The sequence below is a fragment of the Mus pahari genome, chromosome 21 (assembly GCF_900095145.1).
Source record: "Mus pahari chromosome 21, PAHARI_EIJ_v1.1, whole genome shotgun sequence".
NCBI classification, from domain to species: Eukaryota; Metazoa; Chordata; class Mammalia; order Rodentia; family Muridae; genus Mus; species Mus pahari.
This window is the reverse complement of record NC_034610.1, coordinates 36,702,875-36,716,668: the sequence shown is the minus strand read 5'-3', so window position 1 is coordinate 36,716,668 and position 13,794 is coordinate 36,702,875. Positions and strand designations below refer to the sequence as shown.

The 13,794-nt window shown below is 40.6% G+C and overlaps 1 protein-coding gene across 7 annotated transcripts in view; it reads left to right on the top strand.

Annotated features, from left to right (window-relative positions):
• Utrn (utrophin) overlaps window positions 1-13,794 on the top strand; it is a 494,125-nt gene that overhangs the window by 210,141 nt on the left and 270,190 nt on the right. For all 7 annotated transcript variants that reach the window (XM_021221246.2, XM_029532896.1, XM_029532895.1 and 4 more), the window contains 4 exons: window positions 3,904-4,095; window positions 5,673-5,845; window positions 8,371-8,521; window positions 10,609-10,784. In XM_021221246.2, the coding sequence (XP_021076905.1) occupies window positions 3,904-4,095; window positions 5,673-5,845; window positions 8,371-8,521; window positions 10,609-10,784 (692 nt within the window). The remainder of the gene's footprint in view (window positions 1-3,903; window positions 4,096-5,672; window positions 5,846-8,370; window positions 8,522-10,608; window positions 10,785-13,794) is intronic.

Sequence of the window (13,794 nt, the reverse complement as noted above, 5' to 3'; positions counted from 1 at the left end):
GGGAGAGAGAGAGAGAGAGAGAGAGAGAGAGAGAGAGAGAGAAGACCTAAGTCCATTTTGTGTTAAACTCACTTGAGCATGGTCAACTCCCAGTGGTAGCCCACAAAGGGAAACTGAGTCCTTCCCCACCCTAGCCAGAAGCCATCAATTGTGGAGAGCTACATTTCAGCATCTTTATCTCAGTTTTCAAAACTTCTCTTTGATGGCTACCTTTTTAGGCTATGAATTTTTTTAGGGGTAGGATGGAGGTAGGGATTGTCCCAGAAGCCTCCGTGTTCCTCTTTTCCAACTGCATCTGCAGTCATTGAAAAATACGGCAAGAGTAATATCCTCGTGGTGTCTTAAGTGATGCCGCCCCCCCCCCCCAGGGCTCTGTTCTTTGGTAGTTCGTTCTTTCTGCAATGAGTTTTATTTGATCACTTTGGAATCTGAGTGGAGTCCTGTGCCTTGGCTTGCTGTCTACTGGCTGTCTCTGACTGTGTGTGCCTTGTTGTATGATCCAATGGAAGTTGCCATTGGCGATCACTTTCCCCATTTCCCTTCTTAGTCTGTCCTCTTAAAAAAATAGCCCGTGCGTGTAGGAGGAGGAAACTTCATTACCATCCTCGTCTATTTTCCTGTTCATTACATCGTATGAAGCAGGGCTCACAACTGTTAGGCTTTGGACTGAGGATAGCTGTCTGGGGAGTGTGTGTCTCACAAGCCTAAGGACCTGAGCTGTCTTAGTTCAGTCTCCAGTCTGTTTATGTAAAATTGTTAAGCATGGTGGCACAGTGCCGTGATCCCAGTGCTGAAGTGGCAGACAGGAGGATCCCAGGGCTCTGTTGACCAGGCAGTCTCGCCATGAGACCAACAAAAGACCCTTCCTCCGTGGATGGGTGGTGTTCCTGAGGTTGCCTTTTGGCTTACACACAGGCATAGTCACACTTGGCTGTGCACGTGTGCATGCGCACCTAAGAATACATTCACACATACACATACCTGTACATATTAAGGACACATGCATTCGTGTAGAATAAAAGGAAATATAGGTTTCCAGTTGGAATTGAACACCAGGGGTTTACCAGTTGCTTGGTATAAAGTCATAGAAAAGCAATGTCACACGTGTGGAGGTCAGCAGACAAGTAGCTGGGTTTGTCCTTTCACCCTATGGATTGAGGGCATCAAAGACATGGTGTGAGGTTTGGTGGCATGCGCCTTACCCACTGAGCCATTTCTCCATCTCCCTATGTTATTCTTACCTATGAGTATTGAGATTATTTTGAAAACTTAAACAAATGCATAGCAATTAGAAGAAAAACAGAGACAAAGTGGTTACACCCATAGCTAAGAGTAGTTAAACCACAATCCCTCAGCTTAGATCTGGGGCTGGCACATTTAAGAAAAAAAGCTAAAAATAATGATGAAAGAGTCATGCATGTATATGCTGTATGCCAAACATATTTTCTCCCATAATTCTCTGTCCTTCCTTTTCTCACCCTTTCCCCTCCTGTTATCTCTGTTCCCACATCTACTTACCCGTCACAGATGTCAATAGGATTGTATGGGGTTTTTTTGTTGTTGTTGTTTGTTTTTGTCTAGGAACCACAAAGTAAAGAAAACACACAGCGTGTTTTTTCCTCAGACTGGCTTAATTTGCTTAATGTGGCTGTTACATTTTTCTACTGACCATGTAATTTCCACTTTCTTTATGGCTGAATAATTCCAGTGTCCATTTTCTTTATACAATCCTCAGATGTTGGACACCAGGCTTCATTATAATTGAGCTATTGTGCTGTAGTGAACTCTAATGCAATCAGAGTTAGCAACCACAGGGACAGAACTTGTTTTCTTATGTGAAACATCTTTTAAATGGCCTTTTCCCATTTGTTGAGTAGAATGCTACTATTCTGAAATATATATGAATTCTTGGTGTTAGGACTATAACGCAGTAGGTGCTGTTCTTGGCATGTAAAGTTTGGATTTTTAGCACCCACGTGGTGAATTTGGCAGCTCACCTGTAATTCCAGCACCTAGAAGGGAGAGATGGGTGATTCCCCAGAGCCAGCCAGTTAGCCAGAGAGCAGCAGGGGGTGGCCTGGCCTGAAGTTCTCCATGTGTACATATATTCATTGGATTACATTCTTCATCCTTAGTGATGAAAGAAATGGGTGAGCCTGATCTTGTGACCTCACTCCTGCCAAGTTGTCCTATATCACACACCACACACACACACACACACACACACACATTTAACTTTAATAAGATATTTATTTAGAAGTGGCTCCTAACTTGAGGTGTTCATTACTTCAACATTCTTTTATATTTGCTAGAACATAGTTTCCTTTCTTAAACATGTGAATGCATACCTAGAAATGCCTCCAGAATAAGATATAAGCATAAAACATTAAGAAAATATAATGATTATTAGAGATAATTTTAATTGGTTCTATTGATAAGGTCAGGAAACCTGTTGGCTTGCCTTACACTTGGCAATGCCCAGTTGATGAGAAGGGTCATTAACCAGATTCTAGAAGACAGTGCACATAAATTCAACAGCATGCCACTGCTTCAGTGATTTGCAGCCTCGAGTTTTAATTTCACTTAGACATCTTGAAAATAACTATAATATCTCAATGAAGAAACATATATTTGTTATTGCTACTATTTTCATCAAATTTACAGAAGAATACTTTAGTCCTCAAGTGAAAGCCTTAGTCGGGGAACAGGGCTCAGTTGCTGGAGTGCTTGGCTCCATGAATGATATCCTGGATTTGGTCCTCAGCACCCTGTGCACCAGGTGTGATGGCTCATGTTCATGGTGCTGCCACTCAGGAAATGATGTCAGGAGGATCAGTGATGTAGGGTTATCCTGGGCTACACAGGGGATGAAGACCAGTCGTGGTGTATATGAGACCCTGTCTTAGAAGAGAGCAGAATATACCAGGGAACTGGCTGTTTGAAAGTAGTATATAGCATTTATTAAAATGCAGCTTTCAAGTGGTAAAGTCTTTTAGCCCCCAAAGGACCAAACAGCCCATCCTAGACAGCACTGTAGTCCAGGTGGAGGATCCAGAATTTCTGCAAAGGAGGGCTGAGCCCAGCGTTTTAGGACCCAGAAGAATGTCAGGCATCTGTGCTCAGCAACACTGTCTCAAAGTTACATTGGGATTATTTCAATCAACCCGCTCATGGAATTTCCTGTGTTAATTAATTAATTAATTAATTATTCACTAATTAATTAATTCACCAATTAATTAATTCATCAGTCGATGTAATGTGGTCTCATTCTGTTGTCCTGCCTGACTTTGAACTAAGGGGTCCTCCTGTCTCGACCTCACGAGACATGAAGGCGTGTGCCACTGTGTCCACTGACTATGTTTTGAACACGTTTAGCTTCAGTTTGGTGTGGTATGGCCTATACGTACTTAATGTAATTGTGATGCTGTAGAAGGATGATGCAGTACCAATCTGAAAGTAGGGTGCTTCAGGTGGCATTTACGATCGACACCATATTTGCAGTTCCTTAACAGCTCTGGGAGGCAGAGGTGCTCCATGCCTGCTGGATGGACTTAGACCATGGTGGGTTCACTCTGACCTTACCTACGATGTGCAGTGACAGACTGCTGATGAAAGCTGAGGCAGCTTGTGCAGTTTCTGTAGCAATGAAGGTTAAAAGAAGAGTAATTATATTTAATGTTATTTTTATTAGTATTTATTAATTGTATGATAATGTTTTCATTATGACATTTTATTCATGTACATAGGGTATTTTGATCACAATCACTTTATTTGTGTTTCTTAAAACTTTGGTTGACATTCTGAAATTCTTCAACACCCCCCCCCCCCCAATTTGTTATTACTTTCATGGGGGAGATTTTAAGATACTTGCATTAACATTTTTTTTGAATTTATTTTTAATAGACAATCCCTATCCAGAAGAGAAAAACAATTCCAGTTTCTTCTGGAATTACATCATCAGCCCTCCCTGCAGATTATCTGGTTGAAATTAATAAAATTTTACTCACTCTGGATGACATTGAATTATCACTTAATATTCCTGAGCTACACACCACTGTCTACAAAGACTTCGCTTTCCAGGAAGACTCTCTGAAGGTAAAAACCCAAGTGCTGAATGTCAGACGCCATTGTTAATAGAAAAAAAAAAAAAGCACAGAAGCAAGGCCAATCTCGGTCTCTTCCTGTTTGGCCTTTTCCTCCCCTTCTCTCCCTCCTTCCCTCCCTCCCTCTCTCCTTCCCTCCCTCTTTTCCTCTTTCGTCTTCTGTTTTAACCTTTTCCCTCCTTCCCTCCCTTCTTTCCTCCTTTCCTTTCCCCTCTTCTTTGTTAAGACAGGGCTGCCTTAGATAGCCCAGGCTCATTGGATGCTCACAGCCCTCCTCTCCTTGCCTGTGGAGAGCTGAGGCCACAGGCATGACTGCCATGCTCACATGGAAGTTGCTGTTGTACTTACTCAGATAATCCAAATCTTTGATTGCTCCAAATTAGCAGTAAAAGTGTATAAATAGTGAGATTTTACTGTATTCCCTGGTAGATGTGGCTTTTTTTTTTTTTCAATTTAAAAAGCATCTAGGGCTGGACCCTTATGAATGCACATTTTTTTTTTTTTTTTTTTTTTTTTTTGCAACAGCAGAGCTCTAATTCTAATCTGATGTAAACTCGATTGTCATTTGTGTCAAATGATGTCAGGTCATCCATATTGATTTTGAGATTGGCTAGTTGCCCTGTTGTGGAATTGCATATTGATTGCAAGTTAACATTCTGAGTTCTTCGAAAGTTTTTTTCCCATGTACTTAGTTGTACTTCTATATAACATTGTCATATCATTTCTGATAGATTTGATAATTTATTTTCTCATTTAAGCTACAGTGATTAGGCATTTAAAACTATAATTCTAGAAGTAAGCCACCCCCCTTTTTTTTCTACCTACATAGTATGTGAGTAAAGCTACCTTTTTTATTTATTATATGTAAGTATATTGTAGCTGTCTTCAGACACTCCAGAAGAGGGTGTCAGATCTTGTTAGGGATGGTTATGAGCCACCATGTGGTTGCTGGGATTTGAACTTCAGACCTTCAGAAGAGCAGTCGGGTGCTCTTACCCACTGAGCCTTCTCACCAGCCCCAAAGCTACCTTTTTTATATCCTGCCTATATCCTAGGTGTTCCCGGGCAGAGCATCTAGGAGGGTGCCTTCCCATTCACCATTGAGATGGTATTCCTCACATTTTGGTGACTCTAAGATCTTTATATAGAAAAGTCCATAAGAAGACCAACAGCAGCAACTAACCCTTGGGGGCTCCCAGAGACCAAACCATCAAACAAGGAGCAAGCATGGGCTGGACCGACCCCCCAACCCCATATAGGTTACAGATGTGCAGCTTGGTTTGACAATTGTCTGACCTCAGTGGGAGAAGATGCACCTAGTCCTGCAGTGACTTGATGTACCAGGGTTGCGGGGGGATACCCAAGTGGGGCATCCTGAGAAGGAGAGAATGGGAGTGGGATCGAAGAGAGAAGCCATGCAAGTGTCACCAGGAGGAGGGGTGTATGCAATTAGGGTGTAAAGTGAAGAAATAAAGGAAAAAGATAGAACCCCCCTGTTGGCACACGCAACAGTAATTAGCCCCACTATTACTTTAAATGACTGTCATGTAAATCTTTATGTGTTTGCAGAGTATCAAAGATCAACTGGACAAACTCGGAGAGCAGATTGCAGTTGTTCACGAGAAGCAGCCGGATGTCATCCTGGAAGCCTCTGGCCCTGAAGCCATTCAGATCAGGGACATGCTCTCTCAGCTGAATGCAAAGTGGGACCGAGTGAATAGATTATACAGTGACCGGAGTGGGTATGTGTGAGTTAAGTGAATATTTATTTTTAAGTCACATGAGTATAAGTTCATGGGGCATTGAAAGAGTCCATGTGTGCATTAGGATCATGGAAACCATTTTTCACATATTTCTAATATGATGTGATTAATAAATAGAGATGAGCTTCATTCCTTAAAGAGAAATGTGTCTACAGGCACAAAGCCATTATGCACATAATACCTTAATGATATGGGGACACCTTTAGTTTTTAGCATAAAAATAATTCTCCTTTTTAATTAGAAAGGATTTTATTAATGTTCCTTTCTCCCACACACCATGATTAATGTGAATGGAGAACAGAAGAAGCTTCAGGTAATTGGAATTCATATATAACCACAGGCCCTTTCTTGCTGGTTTTTTAAAATTATTATTTTTTTATTTATTTTTTCTCCTCTATAACCTTTTGCTTCATAGGATGTTTTGGAGCATTGTTTTTTTTTCTGTTGTTATTAGACTTCGAACAGGGACCTGTGAATAGGAGTAAAGAAAAATGAGTGTGGTTTTTTTTTCCCCCAGTAGCTGTGAATGTAGTTAAATGCAAATACAATGTGAAATAGCTCAACAACAACAACAACAACTAAAGCCATGTAACAGAGAATTTACTGTAGAGCAATACATTGGAAGTATTCAGATACAAAAGCAAAGAATCATATGGTTAAAATTTTTTTAGCTCTATAATTCATGTGACTGTTTAATCAGTGAAGAAATAGGCCTTAATGATCTTTGTTGCTATGTAAATTTATAAAATGGTCTCTTTGTGTAGTTAGTGAACATTCTTTTGTGTGTGTGTGTATATATTTATATATATATATATATATATATATATATATATATATTATATATATATATATATATGTTATTGTTGTTGTTTGTTTGTTTGTTAGAACTGGCATAGTAGTTACTTTCTTCATTGGTGACACAAATGTTGATCAAAGAACCTTAAAAAGGAAAGGGTGTTCTGGCTTATGGTTTCAGGACACACAGTTCGCATGACAGGCAAGACATGACCACAGGAGAAGGAGGTTGGCTGGTCACATTTCATCAGCAATCAGGAAGTGTAGAGAGAACAGAAAGTAGGATAAAATAAAACCTTAAAGCCTCCAACAAGCTGTGTGCTTCTTCCAGTGAGGCTCTGTCTTCTAAAGATTCTCCAAACAGCGCCACCTGCTGGTGACCATGTGTTCTAACACACGAGCCTATGGGTGACATTTCACATTCAAATCACAGCACTTGGTTATTAGGACATGAAGACAACTAAAAAAGCAAGATGTTGAAATTCTCTTTGTATTATAACATAAACTTGGCTACTGTACTCTGCCAGGGGTATTTATAAACTCTCCCTTCCTTTAAACTCTGGCTAGCATTGGCAGGAATATTTTTCCAATATTACAGTGATAGCTTCATTGTTGTCTTTCTTTACTGTGTTCTCAGTGAGAATTGAAGGTTCTTTATACCCAGTAATGGGTCATCTTTTAAATGAAGGGGATGCTACTTACTGTTTAAAATGTTTTTCTACTTAGAAGATATTATTTATGTATATTTTTGTTGATTTGTATTTACAGCCTTTTGTATGTCACTCAAAATGGCCTGTACCCTTTGACGTAGAGCCAACTTAGTTTTAATGAAAGTATATCTTAGAGTTGTTTCCTTTATGATTGTATACAGTTAACAAAACTTACATAGCCATTTCTTACATTTGCTGTGTCTGAGGAAATAATAATGTATGGTTTGGAAACAATCTTAGTTGCTTGAGTTTGATTTTGTTCTATACTCTGTTCAGGGCCCAGCTCAGGAGCCTTTGTACCGTAGCTTCAGTACTATGAGCCCATGCATGCACCTCTACTTTCCAAATAACCCTTAAGCAACTTTTTGTGCATCTCCAGTTAGACACTTACTAGCTCTAATTTGCCTCATTTTTTTTAAACAAATGATCAATGTCTCCCCTATAACTTTTCATTGTCCTTATAGTTAGCCAAAAATGTCATAACTTAAAGTTACGTTATTGTGTATTAATTTAGTGGTGCTAATTATGCTTTAATGTACCATTCATTTTAACTAAATGCTATATTTTTTATTTGTAATTTATGAATTTCTTCATCCAGTATGTAAAATTTCCCTCCAATGTTCCAGAACAGTTATTCTTTCTTTGGCCTTTGTTTTTAAATTGTTTTTACTTTGTTTCAACTTGAAATGAAGCCTTCTATCACTAAAACCACATACTTTCTGAGAGAATAGAGTAGTTAATCATGTGTTTATGTTTCACTATACTTAAATGGTAAGGGTATAAATTTGGATGGATTAACATGCCTCCAATTAATCAAAAGTGGCTGTGTAAGTCAGAGAAAGCAAAAACCTTGTCAACATAACACATTCAATTTAAGCTCCTCGGTTTAAATCAGATTTGATCGGCTGACTTGTTATTAGGATTGTTCTGAAGGAGAGGTTGCTTCGGGATAGCTCTGTGAAGCTTGAAGCTCTGCTGAATCTGTCTCTCCTGCTCCAGGTCCTTCGCCAGGGCTGTGGAGGAATGGAGGCAGTTCCACCATGACCTTGATGACCTCACACAGTGGCTATCTGAAGCTGAAGACCTGCTGGTAGACACTTGTGCTTCAGATGGCAGTTTGGACCTGGAGAAAGCCAGGGCACAGCAGCTGGTGAGTGCGTCCCATCCCAGGGGAAGGGTGTGTGTGTGTCGGGGTGTGTGTGTGTGTGTGTGTGTGTGTGAAGGGGTGGGGGGGTGAGGCAGGGGGGGCTGGGGCAGGGTGGGGAGGTCAGATGCTTCAATGTATCATTGTATTTTTTACCGCTGTATGTTTTTTCCTATATCTAGTTCAAAGTTTTAAAATTCTAAGTAACATTGGTTATCATATAATTTATTTATAATTTTATTTTATTTTTAATTTATTTTTTACATTCCATATTACATTCCCTGCCCCTCATCCACCCTCCGACTGTTCCACATCCCACACCTCCTCCCCACTCCACCCCATCTCCACTTGAATGTCTCTACCCCCCACCCCACCTCTAAACTCCCTGGGTGGGGCCTCCAGTCTCTTGAGGGTTAGGTGCATCATCTCTGAATGAACACAGACCTGGAAGTCCTCTACTGCATGTGGGTTGGGTCCTCATATAAGCTGGTGTTTGCTACCTATTTGGTGGTCCAGTGTTTGAGAGATCTCGGGGTCCAGGTTAATTTAGACTGCTGGTCCTCGTACAGGGTAACCCTTCTCAGCTTCTTTCAGCCTTCCCTAATTCAACAACAGGGGTCAGCTGCTTCTGTCCATTGGTTGGGTACAAATATCTGCATCTGATTCACTCTTTCCGCTGCTTGTTGGATCTTTCGGAGGGAAGTCATGATAGATCCCTTTTTGTGAGTGCTCCATAGCCTCAGTAATAGTGTCAGGCCTTGGGACCTCCCCTTGAGCTGGATCCCACTTTGGGCCTGTCATGGCACCTTCTTTTCCTCAGGGTCCTTTCCATTTCCATCCCTGTAATTCTCTCAGACAGGAACAATTATGGGTCAGAGAAGTGACTGTGGGTTGGCAACCCTCTCCCTCATTTGATGCCCTGTCTTCCTGCTGGAGGTGGGCTCTATAAGTTCCCTCTCCCTACTGTTAGCTGGTTCATCTAAGGTCCCTGCCTTTGAGTCCTGGGAGTCTCTCAGCTCCCAGGTCTCTGGTGCATTCTGGGGGGGGTCCCCCCAACATCCTATTTCCTGAGGTTGCCTGTTTGCATTCTTTCTGCTGGTCCTTAGGACTTCAATCCTTTTCCCTCACCCAATACCAAATCAGGTTCCCCTCTTCCTTCCCCCCAACCTGTCCACTTTCCCGACCCCCATCATACAATTTGTAATCCAGATTTTAAAGAAGTTTTTAAAAGGATAAGGCATTTTTAGGTTGTTAATGTGAGAGATATTTTAAAAAATATTTTAAGATATATTTCTCCTTAGGAGATTTTATATTCATACTAACACAAAAAATTATATCTAAGACTATATGAAAGGCAGAAAAGTATATGTATATTCACCTCTGCTTTATGCCCCTAACACCTAGGCATCCTGGTTTTTTTCTTTTTCCTTTTTTTTTTTTTTTTAATCATTGATTATTGTCACGAGAGGATACTGTTCTTTATGGACAAAGCCAGCCTCTTGTGGGACTCAGCCTTGAGACTATGTGGCACCCCAGCAGAGTCACTAAAGGGAGAAATGGAGCAAGCAGAAGCTCAGATGTCCATTGCTAAATGTATTTCTGGTTTTAGTACATTTTCAAAATGTATTTTCTATAGACAGTTCATGGGGAGTCGAAAACAATGCCTCCCCCTCACTTGCCCACATGGTACTGTGGCTTTTTTGGTGTGTGTGTGTGTGTGTGTGTGTGTGTGTGTGTGTGTGTGTGTGTAAGTTTGAGTTATAGGTAAGTATTTAGACTTTATACTTTAAAGTAGTCTGTTATCTGTGACTTTAAAATTTTTACAGACCGAGGCAACAACTCAATAAAATGCACATTGAGGATTTTTTATTATAAATGGCTGGACCTAAAAATTTTATTGACCAAATATTTGCGTGTATGTGTGTGTGTGTGTGTGTTCACATATCCCTGGAAATGCAATTAAATTCTTTGAAAAGACATTATAGCCCTACCCTGAATTTGTTTCTGTAGGGGTTAGGTTGATGCTTAACGACTTGGGTATCTGAACAGTTTGATTGAGTGGTAGAAATTCATAATGTGTTAATCTGTCATAGGAACTGGAAGAGGGCCTCAGCAGCCACCAGCCCAGCTTGATCAATGTCAACCAGAAGGGGGAGGACATTGCTCAGAGACTCCGCCCCTCGGAGGCAAGCTTCCTGAAGGAGAAGCTGGCAGGCTTAAACCAGCGCTGGAGCACTCTCGCAGCTGAGGTGGAGGATTTGCGGCCCAGGTGATGACTCAGTTCTGAGTGTTTTGAGCAGAGGGGTGAAGATTTCATAGAAGCTGATCTAATACACGATATAAGTATTAGTGGCATTTAAGGCTTCCACTGTCCATGTGACTTCATGACAGTTTTTAGGCCATCTTGTAAATCTTATCTTTCTGGTTAGATTTGCATGGAGACCCTTGCTGAGACCTCCAGCACCCATGTGAAATGGTCCCTGTTGCAAAGGGAGGTTTCTTTGATGAGCGATCAGAAGTTATCTGGGGGAGGAAGTTAAATATTTAGATTGTGCTTATGAATTATGTTGATTCGGGCAAGTGGCGGTTGTAAGTGCACATCCAAGTTCCATGACTTCACGACCCTTGGGAAGCTGGTTAGGGTTCCTGTACCAGACATGGTTTCCATTTTTCTGAATGGGCCTTATGTCCAGTTAGAGAGCTATTAGTTGCACAGGGGTTTTTGTCCCACTCTTGCACCCTTAGGGTTAATGCATCATGCTGTTCACCCACCACAGCACTTATGGTCACTGTTTCCTTTCTTTCGACAAAAGAAAGCTATAATGTCAGACAGTTGCTTGAGGGTTAAATGAGACAGTATTTGAAAAATGTGTATGTCTTAACTTTTTATGGCGAACATTTAAAACATCCATTTCTTATAATCCTTTCTCTTGAACTTACTCTCCCAGCGTGTTATTGCTGTGCATTGCTAATAGTCAATCAATGTAATCGGTTTTATCAATATTCTCTCACACTGGGCATTCAAATGTCACTATGAACTCAGACTGAAAAGATGAAGTGGAAAGGAAAAAAAGCATGATCAAGGCAAACATCCACATGAAGATGTTGACACAGAGGCAGGAAAGATGGGCTGTGGAACTTGGTACTGATGAAGAGGATGCTGAAGATGAATTTCAAGGCATTTATAGCAATTTTCTGTACATTCTTTCTAGGGCGAACCTTTATGGCAGCTCTCTTTCTGCAGCAATAATGCATAATCAAGATGATTAGCTTATAAAGAGAGAACGTTTATTTTGGGTCTCAGTTGTATGGGCGCCAGTCTGTGAGTGTTTAGCCTCACAGCTTTGGTCCTGCTCTGGGACATTGTGGTTAGGGTGCCTGCTAGAGCAGACGGCTTGCATCATGGCCAGGAAGCAGGAGACGGGAAAGGTGACTGAGGCTCCTGTGTCAGATTCTCCTTCAAGGTCACAGGACCTATGTGCTGAAGACTCCCATCAGGTTTTGTGAAATTTCCACCACTGCCCTCATGGGCATCTGGGAGATTTCAAATGATACTGGTAACCTTCTTGAGAGAAGATGTAGAACTGGGCTTTGTGATTACCATACCCATGGCTGTGTGAGAGATGGGCAGATGAGGAGACAAGAGAGGAGGACCACACCCATGGCTGTGTAAGAGATGGGCAGATGAGGAGACAAGAGAGAAGGACCACACCCATGGCTGTGTAAGAGATGGGCAGATGAGGANAGATGAGGAGACAAGAGAGAAGGACCACACCCATGGCTGTGTAAGAGATGGGCAGATGAGGAGACAAGAGAGAAGGACCACACCCATGGCTGTGTGAGAGAGAAGGGCAGATGAGGAGACAAGAGAGACGGACCACACCCATGGCTGTGTGAGAGAGATGGGCAGATGAGGAGACAAGAGAGAAGGACTACACCCATGGCTGTGTGAGAGAGATGGGCAGATGAGGAGACAAGAGAGAAGGACCACACCCATGGCTGTGTAAGAGATGTGCAGATGAGGAGACAAGAGAGAAGGACCACACCCATGGCTGTGTAAGAGATGGGCAGATGAGGAGACAAGAGAGGAGGATGCAATATCACAAGGGGAGGAGCTTTGAACTTAAGTGCAGTGCTTTTGGATTTCCATGGTTCATCCTCTCTTGTAATAAATAATCAGATTATTGTTATAGTAATACATTAGTATTAATAGTAATTTTACCATTACTACTATATCAATCAATTCCTATACTCATATAATAAACACTACATACTTAATAATAAAATATCAACCAATTATTAATTATTTCAATAATAAAATTATTAATTTATATAATAATATAATAATAAATGGTCATTTACGTTTTCTTAAAAAAGAAAAAATAAACAAATCTGGTGCTGGCAAGATATGAACAACAGCTGCAGAAATACCCCTCAGTTTTCAAGTGGGCTTCTGTGGAGGTTGGAAGCCGTCCTTCCCCAACCTACACAGTGACGTTGACACACACTCTGCTCAAGCTTGTGGAAGTGAATGCAGACACGAGTTTCTTGGTACCTTCTTGTATATTCACTAAAACAGTATTGGTTTTCAGAAATTCATAGCGAGCTTCCCTCTGTCTCTCTCACCTCTTTGTGTTGGGGCCATGCTGGAACCCCCCAGGTTGGGGTCATTGAGAATCACCACACTGCTTCCTTTCTCTTTGTACTGAGTCCCTGCGGGTAGATATTTGCACATTTACAGTTTATGGTGTCATTCCTTAATAAGCAATTCTCATCTGGTGTTTGTCCGGGAATTTAGAATTTGTTTCTACTCTTAGGAATAGCAAAGTGCACATTATATTTAGCTGGTTTGCAGATGAAAATGACTTGGTCATATTAGTTTCTTTTATAGTTCTAATTTTAGAGCATGAAAGTAGACATGATTATGAAATATTGGCAGTTTAATTTTCAGTGTTTCTGAAACAAAAGAACTATACAAGTATTTTGGGGTGTTTCTAAAGTTGTTAGATTAGGGTTTTGTTTTTTTTTTTTACATTTTATTATAATTTTTACCACTACCATTATTGCTTCATTTTGTTGTTGTTGTTGATTTTTTTAATCTCTAAGTTCATCTTCTTTTTTTTTTATTTTACTTTTTTGAAAATAAGTTATATTTTAAGCAATTTTCATTAGGTTTAAAAAGTTAAATATTATACCTTTCCATTATGACTGTTAGTACTATGTAACATTAACATATAATATCACATATAGCATATTGACATAATATATATTACATGCAT